Source organism: Eurytemora carolleeae, unplaced genomic scaffold, assembly GCF_000591075.1.
Source record: "Eurytemora carolleeae unplaced genomic scaffold, Eaff_2.0 scaffold400, whole genome shotgun sequence".
NCBI classification, from domain to species: Eukaryota; Metazoa; Arthropoda; class Copepoda; order Calanoida; family Temoridae; genus Eurytemora; species Eurytemora carolleeae.
The window spans coordinates 24730-40537 of NW_019396299.1; the positions used below are offsets into that span (position 1 = coordinate 24730).

Here is a 15808-nt window from a genome sequence, read left to right on the forward strand (position 1 = left end):
CTAGCTCCTTGGATACCTTGCTCCTAGCTCCTTGAATACCTTACTCCTAGCTCCTTGGATACCTTGCTTCTAGCCCCTTGGATACCTTGCTCCTAACTCCTTGGATACCTTGCTCCTAGCACCTTGGATACCTTGCTCCTATCTATGCATCTCCAATATCCATCCTATGGAATCCCTGCAGCTCCCTCTACCCTGGGTAGTAGGTACCACAAATACAAACATCCTACATGACTTGCTGTTTAGCGGATTTTGAAGACAATTATCCCTTAACTTTAATGAGATATACAAAAAAACTAACAGACAGCATAAAAGAAACCAGTCAATAATGTTTTATGTCTAAAATTTAACTCAAGGAAAGAGGTAAAATCTCTCCGAAATCAATCACAAGGAAGAAGTGTCTTAAATTACTCAAGAAAAGAAATTACGGGAGATTAAGAGAACAATTATTTAATTATAAAACATTGAAACTGAAAATTAGCTAATTTTAGATTAATTAAATAAAAGAAATTGTACTATTTTCTACACTTGATTAACTCTGTACAATTCTACTTCTAGGCTTCATTCGGTTCAGTAGGCCAGTGTTAAACCATACCAAACTTTACCAAACCATAAACCATACCAAACCATTCCAAACCAAAACCAAACCATTCCAAACCAAACCAAATTATTCCATACAAAACCATTCCACACCATACCAAACCATTCCAAACCATAAAAACCATTCCAAACCATTCCTATCCATAACAAATTTTACCGCACCTTGAAAACCATAATAAAGCATAAAAAAAAACTTCACCAAATAAGTAACATAGAAAATAAAAACTCATACCAACCCTTTCAAACCTATTCCTAACAAACAAAACGTAGAACACCCATACCAAATCTTTAGATAAAAAGATGCTAAACAATCAAAAACCAAACCAAACATAAAAAACTGTGACGAACAATTAAAAACCATCTAAAGTGTCCAAATGAGTAAAATGATTACAACCCTGTAAAACACTTTACAAACTAACTATACCAACTCAAGAAAACACTTTTCCAACTAACTATACCAACTCAAGAAAACACTTTTCCAACTAACTATACCAACTCAAGAAAAAACTAACTATACCAACTCAAGAAAACACTTTTCCAACTAACTATACCAACTCAAGAAAACACTTTTCCAACTAACTATACCAACTCAAGAAAAAAATTATTACTTTACTGGTCATAACCTAAATTTAACCAATGAATATTACATCATAAAAGAATATTAAGAAGTCACAAAATTTTTTAAACCAAACAAACCTTACCAAAATAAAAAACATATGCAAAATTTTGACATCCACAAAATGTATGTCACAAAAAATTATTTTCACAAAGAATTCCAACTCTAATTTATAATATACATGAAAACTAAAAATTAACGATAAGAGAGAAAAAAATACTAGAAACTCTGAATCAACGTTGTCTTTATCTAAGTTTTTGGTGGTTTTGTTTATCATTAAGATTATTTTGTGCATGAATTATAGAAAAAAAATTGATGAAGTTCTACGAATGACAAGGTTTAAACATTGAAATTAAAAAAAAACGATGATTGTAAATTAAAGTAAAAACAAGAATAAAATTAAATGGCCAATATTAAACATATTTCACAAAAGAACCTGTTTTAGCAACAAGCTTGTTTTTTAATTGAAACATTTATCTTAAATTGTCCTGATGACTGATGTTAATTGGTTGACAGTTTTCTGGATTGTTATATTTGTATCTGTGTATCTATCTGTGTATATATATTTGTGTATCTATCTGTATATATATATCTGTGTATCTGTGTGCGCTTATATCTGCGCTACCGTCAGTTTACACCTGTCAACTCTCCTGTCACCATCCCCCCCGCGTTCACATCTACTCCGCAACCTCCGACTAATAATTTTACAAACTCCGAGATTTTTAAGAAAATCCGCAAATATCGTGGAGAAGAAAATTCGCAAAGTTAATCTATACAGTTAAGGATGTGAAGTGTACACCAGTGATATAATTTATACAGCAGCATGATGTGAAATTATTAAACCCAGCCATGAGGTGCCCTGCAAACGCCCAAATATTTTAATGACTTTGCAAAAACTCCGGAAATATGTTTAAAAGGAGTTTTATTTCCGAAAACCTTTGTGATAAATTATCCCAAGTCCAATTTGTGGACTTCAACCAACCCTTACTTAAAATATCCTTAAATATAAAAATTTCATGACACTTTTTGACGAGACAATCAGTTTAAAATTTTGCTATTTTCACAAAAATTTAAGCTTTTTTAAATCTCATTAATTTGATATCTATCAGATGTCTGAAATATTTTTCAAGCTTTCTCAAATCTAAACCACTTAAAACTTTAATCATTTTATTTTACTTGAGAACGATTTTCTCAAGACAGTGTTTTTATTATCTCTTATAATTATTAATTATTTCGAATTTCTTTTAAATGAAAAAGACAAAAATACCTTTCAAATTCAATTCAAATACCTTTCCCTAAATTATAATAATAAGCTATAACGTACTCTAAGAACAAAAAATATTAATCTCTGAAACAAACTGTTGGTTGAACTCAGGTATTCCATATCGATTCATAATAAAAAAAAGTTTCCGACTTTAACCTGAAAGAAAATTAAATTCAGTCTTATCTGATAAAAATAATCTTTAGATGAATACTAATATTCAAAAAACTTTACATCTATTGAGAATAAGTTAAGTTAGAGAAAAAAAATACAGTGATTTTTACAAAAAAGCGAAATTTCTTGAAAATTGAGAGACGACTTGCGCATCGTCTTTTTTTATCTGAAAAAGCTTGCGAAATTAATTTGTCAAATTTTACTAAAATAATAGTAGTGTAATCCTTATATCTTTGCAATCTAATGTCACAACCTCAAACTTAGACTATTAGATCTAACAGAATTCATAGTTTGAAATATCTAAGGTGACTATGGGTTGCAAAGATATAAGGATTTTACAATCTTAGTTCGTGGGAAAATTCCATTTCTTTAGTTTCATTTAATATATTGCAAATCTGCCCGACGTTTTTTATATATTTGGTAATTTTAAAAGTACAAAAAGGCAAATTTAGGAAAAAGTTAATTTTTTAATTCTGTCAAACCAAATTAAAGTTTTAATCAAATTAAAATAAAGTTATAAGTTAAATTATGTTTTGAATTTTTCTAAACCGACCGGTAAGTAATTTTTTCATTAAGCTTAAGCAAACTAAAATGGGGAGGGGGCTTAATAAGTATCTACATTTAAAACTTATTACATCTGTTTATTAAAAAACAAATTATTTTTCCATTTTATTGCTGAACAATTTATATAAGTGTTAATGATTCTATATATATATATATATATATATATGTCATTTTCCCATACAAACAAGAGTTTTTGCCGAATTCAGGCTTACAGATCTATAAACCCTGACCGTAATTGACATTTAGCATATCAAAAAAGTCATAAAATAAAAGTCACAAGTAAGAACACAAAATTTTGTTTTTCAAAACACTTCGAAATTGGTATCAAAAGATGCGTCGGGGCCGTCAGTCTCGTTGTTTGTATTTCAATATTTTTGAAATTGTTTGATAAATGGCCAAAAAAAACTGGTTTTTTTTTTGGAACTCCGCTATTATTTGGTCTCAAATATCAGTGTTTTGCCTCTAATTTGTTAAATTATCAATGGAGTTCTCCGATTTCAGAATTTCTGAATTCAGTGTTTCAAAACGGATCTTTTGGTACTCATGTCGTTGAATTTTTTTTTTCACTTGCATTTTTGAATTAGGAGAAGTTTCATAAAACCGGTTTTAGGCTGGCAATTTCAGCTTGCGAAAAAAACGCCTTTTCTAAATGTTGTTTTATTATCCAAAACCAACCCTATGCCCATAGAGTGGAGTGCAATGGCCAAAGTCGACCACCCTTAATATGTACATTGAAAGGTTTAAAAAAATGAAAGGAAAGAAAGATAAAACTTACATTATAGGCTCGTTGTGCGCGCGCAAATATTCAAGGTTCGCAGAACAATATATGTTTAAAGGGTAAACCTCCAAGAATACATAGATGCAGTATTTTAAAATGCTGCAACATTTTCATAGCTGCATATGTTCTAATTGGGATTTTAAGGCAGAAGCCGAAAACATGTTGAAATGATGAAAATTGATAAAATGTCAAAACATTTCACGTAATCTTTGGAAAACTTCAATAAAATCCTGTAATTTGAATTACCCTGTGGTTATTCATCGTCTACAGTTTTAGCAAATTAAGAAAAAAAATTAAAAATTAATTATAGTGATCTTTACGTAACACTAAATGTTAAAAAGGTTGAATTCGAAGTATAATTAAGGCAGTTTTTATCTCTAGTTCTAGGAGACGTTTATACCCTTTGGAAAAAGTTGAAAAAGCTAAAGGTTAATTTCTAAATTCATTGAATACTGTAATACCAAGAGAACTTTAAAAAAAACATTCTCTCTTCAATATTATTTATAAATATTTTTACCAAAGTATACATATATATATATTTATTTAAAGAATCAGCTTAAAATTATATATATATATATTTTGGGATCAAAATTATGTAAGCTATGCAACATATACGGCTAAAAACGTCCCTATTTAATTCTTATATATAAATAGGTTTATTTTGGTTTACAAACCTTATTTAAATTTTTAATAATTTGGGCGTTTGTGGCAGAAAATGGCCGTGCTGGGATGGAAGAAATGATCGATCCCGCTCCCGCATGTTTATGACTGATTGCCCCAAGTTGTTATGATATTTCAAATGGTGAATCTGGAGTCGTCTTCGTTTGGCCTCGGAGATTTTAGGGATTTTAAACAGAATAAATACATGACAACAAAAATTAAAAAGTATTTATTTTCTTATAAAAGATCAAGACCTAAAGACCATTTTTTGGCTGAATTTGAATATTCTGTGTATTTAAGTAGTGTACTCCATGAAATATTTCTCCCAAACTCAACTTCATCAGTTGACCCCAAACTAGTCCTTAGGCATCAAATTAATATTAATATTAAACAAATATCAAAATGTAAAGAAAAAACGACGTTTTGAAAGATTTGTTTTTTATCAATTATACAATATTACATAATTTAATCTTTGATGGCAAAACAGAAGTGGAGGATTTTTACCACCCTACTCCTCCCCATCCCCAGGGCGTAATCACGTGACCTACTCCTCCCCAGGGCGTGATCATGTGACCTACTCCTCACCAGGGCGTGATCAGGTGTCCTACTCCTCCCCAGGGCGTGATCACGTGACCTGTTCCTCTCCCTCCAGCTCCCCCGTCAGGCAAGTGTCGACGTACACGAGCCTAAACTCCCCGGGAGGAGGAGAGGAGACTCCGTCTCCGTCAGAAGAGCTTAGTAAAGACGAGGTTAGACCTCCGTCTCCTAGTCACAGAGTATCCTCGCCCATTGATATAGTAAACCTTGCCTCACAGGAAATACGGAGACCTAGTTCAAGAAGAGAGGAGAAGGTAGATTTATGCAACAATTAACATTTTAAACTAGACAGAAGGGAGACGGTCAAATTTACCCGACATTACTTCTACGACTTTGTGACCTCGAAGCATCACAAACTTTGATTTATGCATAAATATGAGAAAAGAAAACTTATCTTGTTACAAATCATAAATTCAAAACATTTTTGATCTTTTCAGTAGCTCTTCTATTAGAGGAGTTATGATGGAAAAAATAAAAGATTTCAATATTTCGGGCAAATTGCTTTAGTTTGACGTGATAGACCTAAGATTTACAGATAGATACAGTTCACTTAGTTCAATATAGTTCAACCGGACTAATTATGTTGCATAACACGCGTTGGGTTTACCACATACTGGGTACACTAGAGGGGCCGGTACTGGTTCAGATCATGCAACTTTTGAACTAGTGTGAGTTTGTGAGTTGCAACTAGAAAACGTGATTGTCGTCTTCTTTATTATCTTTAATTACAAAATGTCGCTATAATATTATATTTTGTAACTGTAAATGTGCCCTGAGCTGAAAACTTTAGAATGGTGGATATCAGGATTAAGGCTTAAACCACTCTTTTTCTTAATATCCAGTTTAAATATTGCTTGTTCTCCACATGAATTTAAACTCCAGAGAAGCAAATTGACCTGACAATTGGATATTTCATTCTAAAGTTTTCAGCTCTGATCTTTTTCAGAAATATATTAGTAATATCTTCAAAATAATAAATTTCGTCTTTTTTTCTAAGCCAAATGTTTCAATCAGTTCTGCTATCTAAATTCATTCTAGCTTATGGTCTATATATATTTCAACAATCGTTAAACTTACAGAGCTGAAAACTTTAGAATTGGATATCCTTAATCCCGCAATTAAGGAAGGTATCTTGAAAAATTCACTTTGCAAATTCAGTATAAATTCTAATCTCCTGTTTCTTCTAAACCCAACTATTAGATTAAAAACATATATATCTTAGTCTTCATTTCCATTTTCAACTTCACATTTTTATTTGAAAAAGAAATCAACTTTACATTAATGTTTCATGCTTTGCCAGCAATTTTCGGTAGTAACTCTAGTAAATATTTTCATCTTTATATAATTTCTGAGCAGGAAGTATTTAATTTTTAAATTTTTAAAAAAGCCTTAACATTTAGGGCACCTCTCTAACGTACTTCTGGACCAAATGATTATATAAATCAATAATAATAAAAGCCTTCTGAAAGAAAAATTGGAAATAATTATTAAAAACAACTCATTATTGCATTAGCACTTAGCTCTATTTAAAAACACAATAAATATAATATTGTTTGTTGGAGGTTTCGTGAATTTATAAATATAAAATATAGGAAAGTTTATTATAATATTGTATCTACAGTATCATCATTAAAATAAAAAAATGACACTAAAAGAATACACTTTTGAAAACTTTTAAGATTGCTTTCTCCCCCCTTACGTATTTTATAAGCCCCTCCNTAGAGCGAACATTACAAAAAATTTTACCATGAACCATTTACAATAGCAGCCTATCAGAACATGGAGTATTTGGCACTATTCAAATTATGGATTTGCAATTCGCATTAATTTTGCTATCAGTTCTTTTAAGTAGCATTTTTAACGTTTTTATTACAGGGTCGAGTAGCCTGGAACCTTGCTGGGTTAGTTTCGCATCTTCAGCCTGAGCCTGCCCTCCCTCATCCATACTCAGGGTACGCCCATCCCGCCCACTCAGTAGGCTACGCACCAAACCTTCACCACCTTCCACCTGAGGTTTCTTCAGCAGGGTCCAGCTACAACTTTGCCGCAGCCATGGGTGTTACAGCACCTCCAGGTACTCAATTCCTTTCATGGGTGTTACAGCACCTCCATATTCATTCTTCCATTGATTCATACATTCTTTTATTCATTTATAAATAATTCTTTTACCTAATAATCCTTATATTAATTCATTTACATATTTATTTTAGGATTAGCTCCACTCTCACTTAGCTCTAGTAATGAGTCTCCTAGCTCTAATCCTCCTGCTCCCAATCCTCCGTATAAAATGGAGCCAATGGATACTTCCATGTACTACCATGGAGGTGTCCCGGAGCCTGGAGAACATCATAATGGAGGTCCTCCATCTTTTCAGGTAAAGGGAATATCTTAAAGCATTAAATTTTTGATATTTTCAACGATTTTTTTTTCGATTTTTGAGAAAAGTTATTTTTTGTTTCAAACCATTATTTTACAGGGACTTTTAAGTAACCCTCGATTTGAAAATGGGCAAAATTGAGATATCCTTGTTTTGTCTAACTGAATTTAAAATTTCCAATTGCAGACTCTCCTTTAATACGTGCATGTGACTTGTGGATTTATGCAGTAGGGAGGACGTATAAAGAAATTGTCAGAATTCAACACTTTTCCAATTAGAAAACCGGCGATATTTTTCCTATTGTCGCTATTATAAACATTCAAAGAATACCGATGTGAATCAGACAAGCAACTTTGAAATTCCCTGGACAGTCCAGTATTATATTAACAAGAAACTAATTTACATAAAAATAAGGTCGTTCTTTGGAGTTATGGTGATTTTTTAACTAATTGAGTACAAACTCAAATTGAGAATGATTGGCCCAACCAACTGAAATTTTATAAATGTAATATTATTATTATATAATGCTTTCCACAAAAAATGCATTCTTCGTAAATTTTGGAATACTCCTTGAGTCCGTAGTACAATAGTAACCAGAAAACTCTGTAATACTCCTTGAGTCCGTAGTACAATAGCAATCAGAAAACTCTGGAATACTCCTTGAGTCCGTAGTACAATAGTAACCAGAAAACTCTGTAATACTCCTTGAGTCCGTAGTACAATAGTAACCAGAAAACTCTGGAATACTCATTGCGTCCGTAGTACAATAGTAACCAGAAATCTCTGGAATACTCATTGAGTCCGTAGTACAATAGTAACCAGAAAACTCTGGAATACTCCTTGAGTCCGTAGTACAATAGTAACCAGAAAACTCTGGAATACTCATTGCGTCCGTAGTACAATAGTAACCAGAAATCTCTGGAATACTCCTTGAGTCCGTAGTACAATAGTAACCAGAAAACTCTGTAATACTCCTTGAGGACACCGTAGAGGACAATACTGTTTAAAACATCAAATTTAAAAGATAAAATGACCGTTAAGGATTACTAGCTACGGTCCTAACTGCAATCTTTCAATGTGTTTGTAATATTATGTGTTTTGGTAATTAGATTTTTAGTATTGATGCTAAATTTTACTGTATTCTGGGTACCATTGCATGTAATCCTTACACCTTGTTGTTTAGGCCCCCTTAGAGCACACTGACGTCATGCAGACTCTACATCAGTACCTTCAACCTTCTGTTGATATGCCTCATGAACCAATGCCAGAGGTTGGTATCATTATTATTTTATTAATAATATTACTATAATGAGGGTGCCTGGTTGGATCACACTGGACTGCATCCTGGACTGTTTCCTCACCAAGAATATGATTATAGGTGAATTTAAAACTTTAAAAATACTTTCTTAACCTTTCATTTACATATCTTCAAGGTCTTCTCCTGATATTGTAACAAACAGATGTTTGCAATTTCACAGAAGTATAGTTTTTGAGCAGACTTTGTCACTTTAGACAATTAAATGAAATTATGAAATTATGAAACTAGATTTATCTTAACATTTAGACATACTTAGCTTTAACTAGATTTATCTTAACATTTCCGTATACGGTAAAAAATCAGGGCAGCAAGGTTGAGATGACATTTATTTGCCAAATTATAAAAGGCTTAATTTATATCATAAAAATTGCATTACACTTAAAAAGGCTGTAAGCGTTATTTCAAGTTTACCTCCAGGCAAAGATGGCACGGTTAAAGCCTGATAAATCTGATTTAAAAATGTGGAAGATGACTTAGTTCTTCTGATTCGAAAATTGTTTATTTCTGTGAGTTTCTCTATTGCTTCTTATAAACAAGAAATGCGCAGAGAAACTGCAAATGAAAATAAATAGTTCAAAGAGACAAAAACGCTAAAATTGTATTCATACTTGATCTGAAAAAGCATTTAAGGGTGCAGTTGAAAATTGGGCATTGTCATCTTTACATGAGAGTCACTTGAAATTACGCATACAGTCCCATTAAGAATAAAAAATCTTTTTCTCCTTTCCGTAATTTCTTCCTTTTTTGATTTCTCAGACAATCAATGTGTTCAGGAGCTATACTGATAGAAAGAAGAAAATTATCCGGGAATGGAACAAAAATAATTCATCGCCCCGCCCCCCGGAAACCCTATCCGCCGCAGGGGACCCCCTCCGCCATCCCTATATGGGGCCGGAGTTCCTACACAACTCATACGCCCCATACGGAGTCAAGGATGAACCCCTGAGGACAGATTACTATTCGGCATACGCCGCATACGGAGCGGAAGGTAATTTTTTGAGGTTTTTTAAACGTTTTTTTATTAAGGATTGTGTCTTATCCCCTGATGTCGACTTTCAGCCCATCGTAGCTGCTTGCTTAGTGCACTTTTAGCATTCGATTTAACGTAATCAAAATTTAAACAAATTGAAGTATTCTCCTTATTTTTACAAAATTTGACAATTTTTTCTTACGAATTTTCTTTACATAAGTTTTTGTTTCAAAAAAACTTTTAAAATTAATAATTTACTGTAAGGAAACACGAATTATTTTTTTAAATTAAAATTATAAATAAAAATATCATGAATAAATGTTTGACAAAAGAATAAACAATTCAATTAATTAACAAATGAAGGAATGAAGAAATACATATAAAATATTTTAAATGAGTTAGTAAATGAGTAAACGAATAAATGAAAACATAGAAAATTGATAAATAAATAAATGTAATGTTAGGTTTGGTGAACCCCTATGTGCATATGGGTCGAAGGGAGAAAAGAAAAAAGCATGATAGCTTACCTGGGGGGAACAGTCTTACTAGGTATGTGTAGATTTTATATTTTAACACTTTTCTGTAGATACAAATTTTAATATTAGATAATCTATTGACTTGTAGTGGATGAAAAATATACTGACCATGAAAATAAAAAGTTGTGTAAACAATGCTTTAATGAATAGTTAAAGCATGATTTGTTTGTCATTAATGATCATAATATTATTATGCCGGGTTTGAACTCTTTTTATAAATGGTTTGAATACTAAATATGCTGGTTTGAACTTTATCTTTATAAATGGTTTGAACATTTAATATGCCTGGTTTGAAAACTAAATATGCCTGGTTTGAAGACTAAATATACCTTGTTTGAATACTAAACATACATGGTTTGAACACTTAATATAGCTGGTTTGAACACTAAATATACCTGGTTTGAACACTAAATATGCCAGTTTTGAACACTAAATATGCCTGGTTTGAACACTAAATATACATGGTTAAACACTAAATATACCTGGTTTGAACACTAAATATACCTAATTTGAACACCAAATATACCTGGTTTGAACACTAAATATACCTGGTTTGAACACTAAATATACTGGTTTGAACACTAAATATGCCTGGTTTGAACACCAAATATACCTGGTTTGAACACTAAATATACCTAGTTTGAACACTAAATATGCATGGTTTGAACACTTTATATGCTTGGTTTGAGCACTAAATATACCTGGTTTGAACACTAAATATACTGGTTTGAACACTAAATATACCTGGTTTGAACACTGAATATACCTGGTTTGAACACTAAATATACTGGTTTGAACACTAAATATGCCTGGATTGAACACTAGATATACCTGGTTTAAACATTGAATATGCCTGTTTTGAACACTAAATATGCTTGGTTTGAACTGGATATAAGATGCTAAGACTGTAGATTATTGAAAGGCTGATCTGTGACAGGGATGAGAGGAAAGCACAAGCGCTAGGTCTACCTATAACCTGCAGTGATATTATCAACCTACCGATGGATGAGTTTAATGATCTACTCAGCAAGCATGAACTTACAGAGGAACAGCTCACACTGTGTAGGGATATACGAAGAAGAGGAAAAAACAAGGTATCTATCTTAATTTATATTTCACGGAGCATAGTATTAAACTTATCCCCCAAGCGAAGTGAATAACAAAAATAAACTTTATGTGCTTTTACGCGGCCTTTCGACCATATTTTGATAGAAAAGTAAAATAATTTAGTATTAACTAGGCTGTTAGGGCGCATCGCGCTCATCTTCTATTTCAATTGTGAACATGTTCTCTTTGTATACATTGTAAAACAAAAGCAAACAAAATTTTTTGCAGATTTTATGAAAAAAATTTATGGATTTTCAAAATTTTCAAAAATAGAGCCAATTTAAAAAAATTCATCATCCATAAACCATCCCTGGGGTCACGCGAGGTCCCACAAAAAAATCGGGCCCGATCGATCTAGCCGTTTTGACGTTTATTAGAAACAAACGGACAGACAAGCAAAATATATATATAAAAAGATTTGTGGACAGTAAATATTTATATAGTTATTTTGATAAGTAAAAAGAAAAGTATTGATAAACCCAGCCTTTACTATTCGCACTTATTGCAAGGTTTAAAATATACATGAGCAAGGAAGATTCACCATGAACCCGGCCGTATATTTGTTTACAAAATAAGAAAGGAAGATACACCTGAAATGTGCTCAGTTTTTGGAAGGAGAATAGAGACAAAACTCGGAGTTTATAAACGTTCCATTAATATTGCAGTACACACTACACAGTACACTATGTAAACAAATACATGGGGGTTCCTGGAGCCCAAGTTGAAAGTAACCTGAATATTGTTTAATCAGGTGGCTGCACAGAACTGCCGTAAACGAAAGATTGATCAGATAAAACAGCTGGAAACTGAGGTTACAAGGATTAAATGCAGGTTTGTAAATCCGTCATTATTCATTGTTGTTGTATTGCCAATATTTATTTTGTTGTATTGCCAATATGCATTTTGTTATATTGTCAATATTCATTTGTGTTATATTGCCAATATACATTTTGTTGTATTGCCAATATTCATTTTGGTATATTGTCAATATTCATTTTTGTTATATTGTCAATATTTATTTTTGTTATATTGTCAATATTCTCTTTTGTTATATTGTCAATATTCATTTTGTTTTATTGTCAATATTCATTTTGTTTTATTGTCAATATTCATTTTTGTTGTATTGTCAATATTCATTTTTGTTATATTGTCAATATTCACTTTTGTTGTATTGCCAATATTTATTTTTGTTATATTGTCAATATTCATTTTGGTATATTGTCAATATTTATTTTCGGTATATTGCCAATATTATTTTTTGTAATATTGATAATATTCATTTTTGTTATACTGCCAAAATTAACTTCTGTTATTTTGCCAATATTTATTTTTGTTAAATTGCCAATTTTCATTTCTGAATATATAAACTTTTCTTTTGCTGTTCAATGTTTATTCACGAAAATTAGGAATTCATAGATATTTTTAGTGTTTACCTCTAGATGCTAGGCCATTTTCTGATTACTCTTCTCATACCCAAATTGTCCAATCTTTATAGGTTTACAACTTAATGTTATAAACTTTGATATTTCTAACTACCAATCCTGTAAAATCAAATTATCCAAGTTTACACTATCAAAGGTCGACCCCATCTGTTGCAATTCGGTTTAGGGATTAGAAAATTTAAGTCGGAACTCGGAGGCAAGTAATCAGTTGCATTTATGTGAATTTCATAATTTTTAGAGCATTATACTACATTGCATTATTTATCACAAAACCTCCCTTGGGATATTTCAATCCCGTTCCATAGAAAAGGTAGCTACTGCAGGTTACCAACAAAGCTTCTAGAATTTAATGACTTTCTGAAACTCATCCACCTTCATGCTTTACGTACTATGTATTTTATATATTTTATATGTATTTTATAGTCCCTATATCTTTCAACCTGAGGGAGTAAATTTGTTGTATTTTAAACTTAAATCTACTACATCTGGTTATAAAGATGTCGGGATAAAAAAATCAGTGTTTGTGGCAAGAACTCAGTTCCTTTCATTCAGTTGTCTCTAAAGGCTCATCCTTTATCGTTTGATTGAGCGAAGTGGATTTGACGGTTTTTAGCTGTAAACAAATCATTTATCAAGACAATATTTTCAGGAAAACTGAGATAATGACAGATCATGATAAACTGATGCAACAGCGCGCAACCTGGACAGATCTCGTTAAACGACTCCATGATTATGTTCTTAAGGTAGAAACTTATTGTCCGCCATTTTGAATCAGAAAATATTGGATTTCAAATAATTTTTTTTCAGGAACTTGGACATGATCCTAATCATTGGCAGTTGAACATTGATCATAGTCGTCAGGTTCATATCCTACCCAGAGGACATATTGATCCCTCCAGGGGGACGCAACCTCTCATCGATCCTAGCTCTAGAATACAACAATCTCATCATGATCCTTCCCGGGGGTTGGATCACCGAGCTCATCTAATGGATCAGGGTCGAGGACAAGGACATGGTCATGGTCAAGGACTCCTAGATCACGAGGTTCATCAACATGAACATGAACTAGGAGTCAACATGCGGCAGGATCAGGATAAGGTAAAACAAGATTGGGAGTTACAGAGAAGATGCGAAATTAACTTAATGAGATTAACTCTAAATGATCCTTTATTAAAGAGGACTATGTCCGATTCACGGTTTATACCTTTATCTTATCAATAATGTAGAAGATGTGATGGCGTTTTTTACCTTGAAAAGTTTTTAATTCTAACAAGTTCTTCCATTGTTTCTAAAGCACTTTAATTTTAAAGAATAGATAAAATAATAGATATATTATGCATTCTTTATCGGAAAAGTATTTTAAGAAAACACTGATTTAAATCCGACATGCCACTCTATACTTGTAATTCATTTCAAAAAATTAATTATCAGTCATTTTATGGCCAAAATATGAATTTCCAAATGTTTTCTTTAGATCTTAAATCCTATGCGATTTCCAGGTATGATTTTCATAAGATTATCCACTGCAAAAAAAAAAATGCTGGTTAAAAGTCAAATGTTTCCCCTTTGAGACAAGAGGAGACTTTGAGAATATTTACATCAAACAATAAGCTGGGTTGCCCAAAGAAAAAAAAATATTACAGTTTTCAGATACTTTAAATCATACCTCATAGCTTATGAAATGTTTGAAGTTTGATTATTATCCAATTAAGAAAACGTTCATGTAATTAATAAATTTGAAACTAAATTTGTTTAAATTCAGATATTTAAGAAAATAATTTCAGGTAAGAGCTTTCAACATGGGACTACGTGGAAACCATGGACCTATCTCCCATCCTGTTCCAGTTCATCCGATTCATCCATCCTGATTCCGTTCCTGTTCATCCCATCCATTCTGACACTGTTCCTGTTCAATAGCATCATGTAACCATACAATTTTGTTCCAGTTCTTCTGATCCTGCTATAGTAGTCCTGATCGCCCCGTCCACCTGATCCGTCTATACAGTTGTCCTGATTCGTCTCAGTCCTCTTCCTCCGTCACGAAGTTGTCTTGATACGTCCCAGTCCTCCTCCTCCGTCATGAAGTTGCCTTGATACGTCCTGCGATTTTCCAGGTCCGTCCGAGTCACCCTAATCCGTCCTTCATCCTAATCCGTCTCAGTTCTCCTGATCCACCCCAGTCCTCCTTATCCGTTCTGCATTCGTCCTGATTCGAGGTTGCTTGAAGAGAAACATTAATTGCAAATGAAGAACTTTTTGATAAATGCCTCACTAGTTTATAGTCATCATGCCATCCCGGTATATTAACATGTTTATTACTATAAGCTTTTTTCATGTTTAATTTAAATTGAAATCATAAACTTTTTAAACTTGTTAATTGAAAACTTAGAATTGCGGAATTGCCAATTTTATTCCCTTTACCTAGTAATTTGGAATAAAAAATAATTTAATAAATGAGTGTGAAATATTTTTAGAATTAGCCTAATCTTTTTGAAAGTTAAACTTGCTGACTCTTTTTTTGAATACTCTTTTTAATGGATTTCATAAACCAGAACTAAAAAACATTGAGTTCATATTAATTTTTTTATATTTTTGATATATCGTTATTCAGTTAAAAATCATTAATGCCTACAAATTCTATTTTTTAAATTTTCTCAAATTCTTGCTGATTTAACTTTAAGAGTAAAATATAAAAAATAACAAAGAATAAAAAGTCTAGGAATTTCCAGCAGCTAAAAATTCAAATAAACGCCTTAATTTAATTTTTCATTACAAAATATTTCTGGTTTTGAAGTCATGGAAGTTTGGCAA

General features: G+C 32.1%; 1 protein-coding gene across 4 annotated transcripts in view; it reads left to right on the top strand.

Annotated features, from left to right (window-relative positions):
- The window catches only part of LOC111700473 (uncharacterized), a 38984-nt gene extending 23520 nt beyond the window's left edge, over window positions 1-15464 (top strand). Inside the window, exons 1-15 of one of the 4 annotated variants that reach the window (XM_023471391.1) lie at window positions 1836-2067; window positions 4703-4833; window positions 4951-5016; window positions 5138-5501; window positions 7123-7321; window positions 7458-7621; window positions 8808-8894; window positions 8938-9002; window positions 9716-9930; window positions 10377-10461; window positions 11371-11542; window positions 12307-12386; window positions 13647-13740; window positions 13805-14095; window positions 14782-15464. In XM_023471391.1, coding sequence (XP_023327159.1) covers window positions 4778-4833; window positions 4951-5016; window positions 5138-5501; window positions 7123-7321; window positions 7458-7621; window positions 8808-8894; window positions 8938-9002; window positions 9716-9930; window positions 10377-10461; window positions 11371-11542; window positions 12307-12386; window positions 13647-13740; window positions 13805-14095; window positions 14782-14865 — 2022 coding nt within the window. In that variant the 5' untranslated portion in view covers window positions 1836-2067; window positions 4703-4777 and the 3' untranslated portion in view covers window positions 14866-15464. Of the gene's footprint in view, window positions 1-1835; window positions 2068-4702; window positions 4834-4950; window positions 5017-5137; window positions 5502-7122; window positions 7322-7457; window positions 7622-8807; window positions 8895-8937; window positions 9003-9715; window positions 9931-10376; window positions 10462-11370; window positions 11543-12306; window positions 12387-13646; window positions 13741-13804; window positions 14096-14781 lie in introns of those variants that run through there. The other 3 variants (XM_023471393.1, XM_023471392.1, XM_023471394.1) reach the window with 3 other exon arrangements.
- The last annotated feature ends 344 nt before the right edge of the window (window positions 15465-15808 follow it).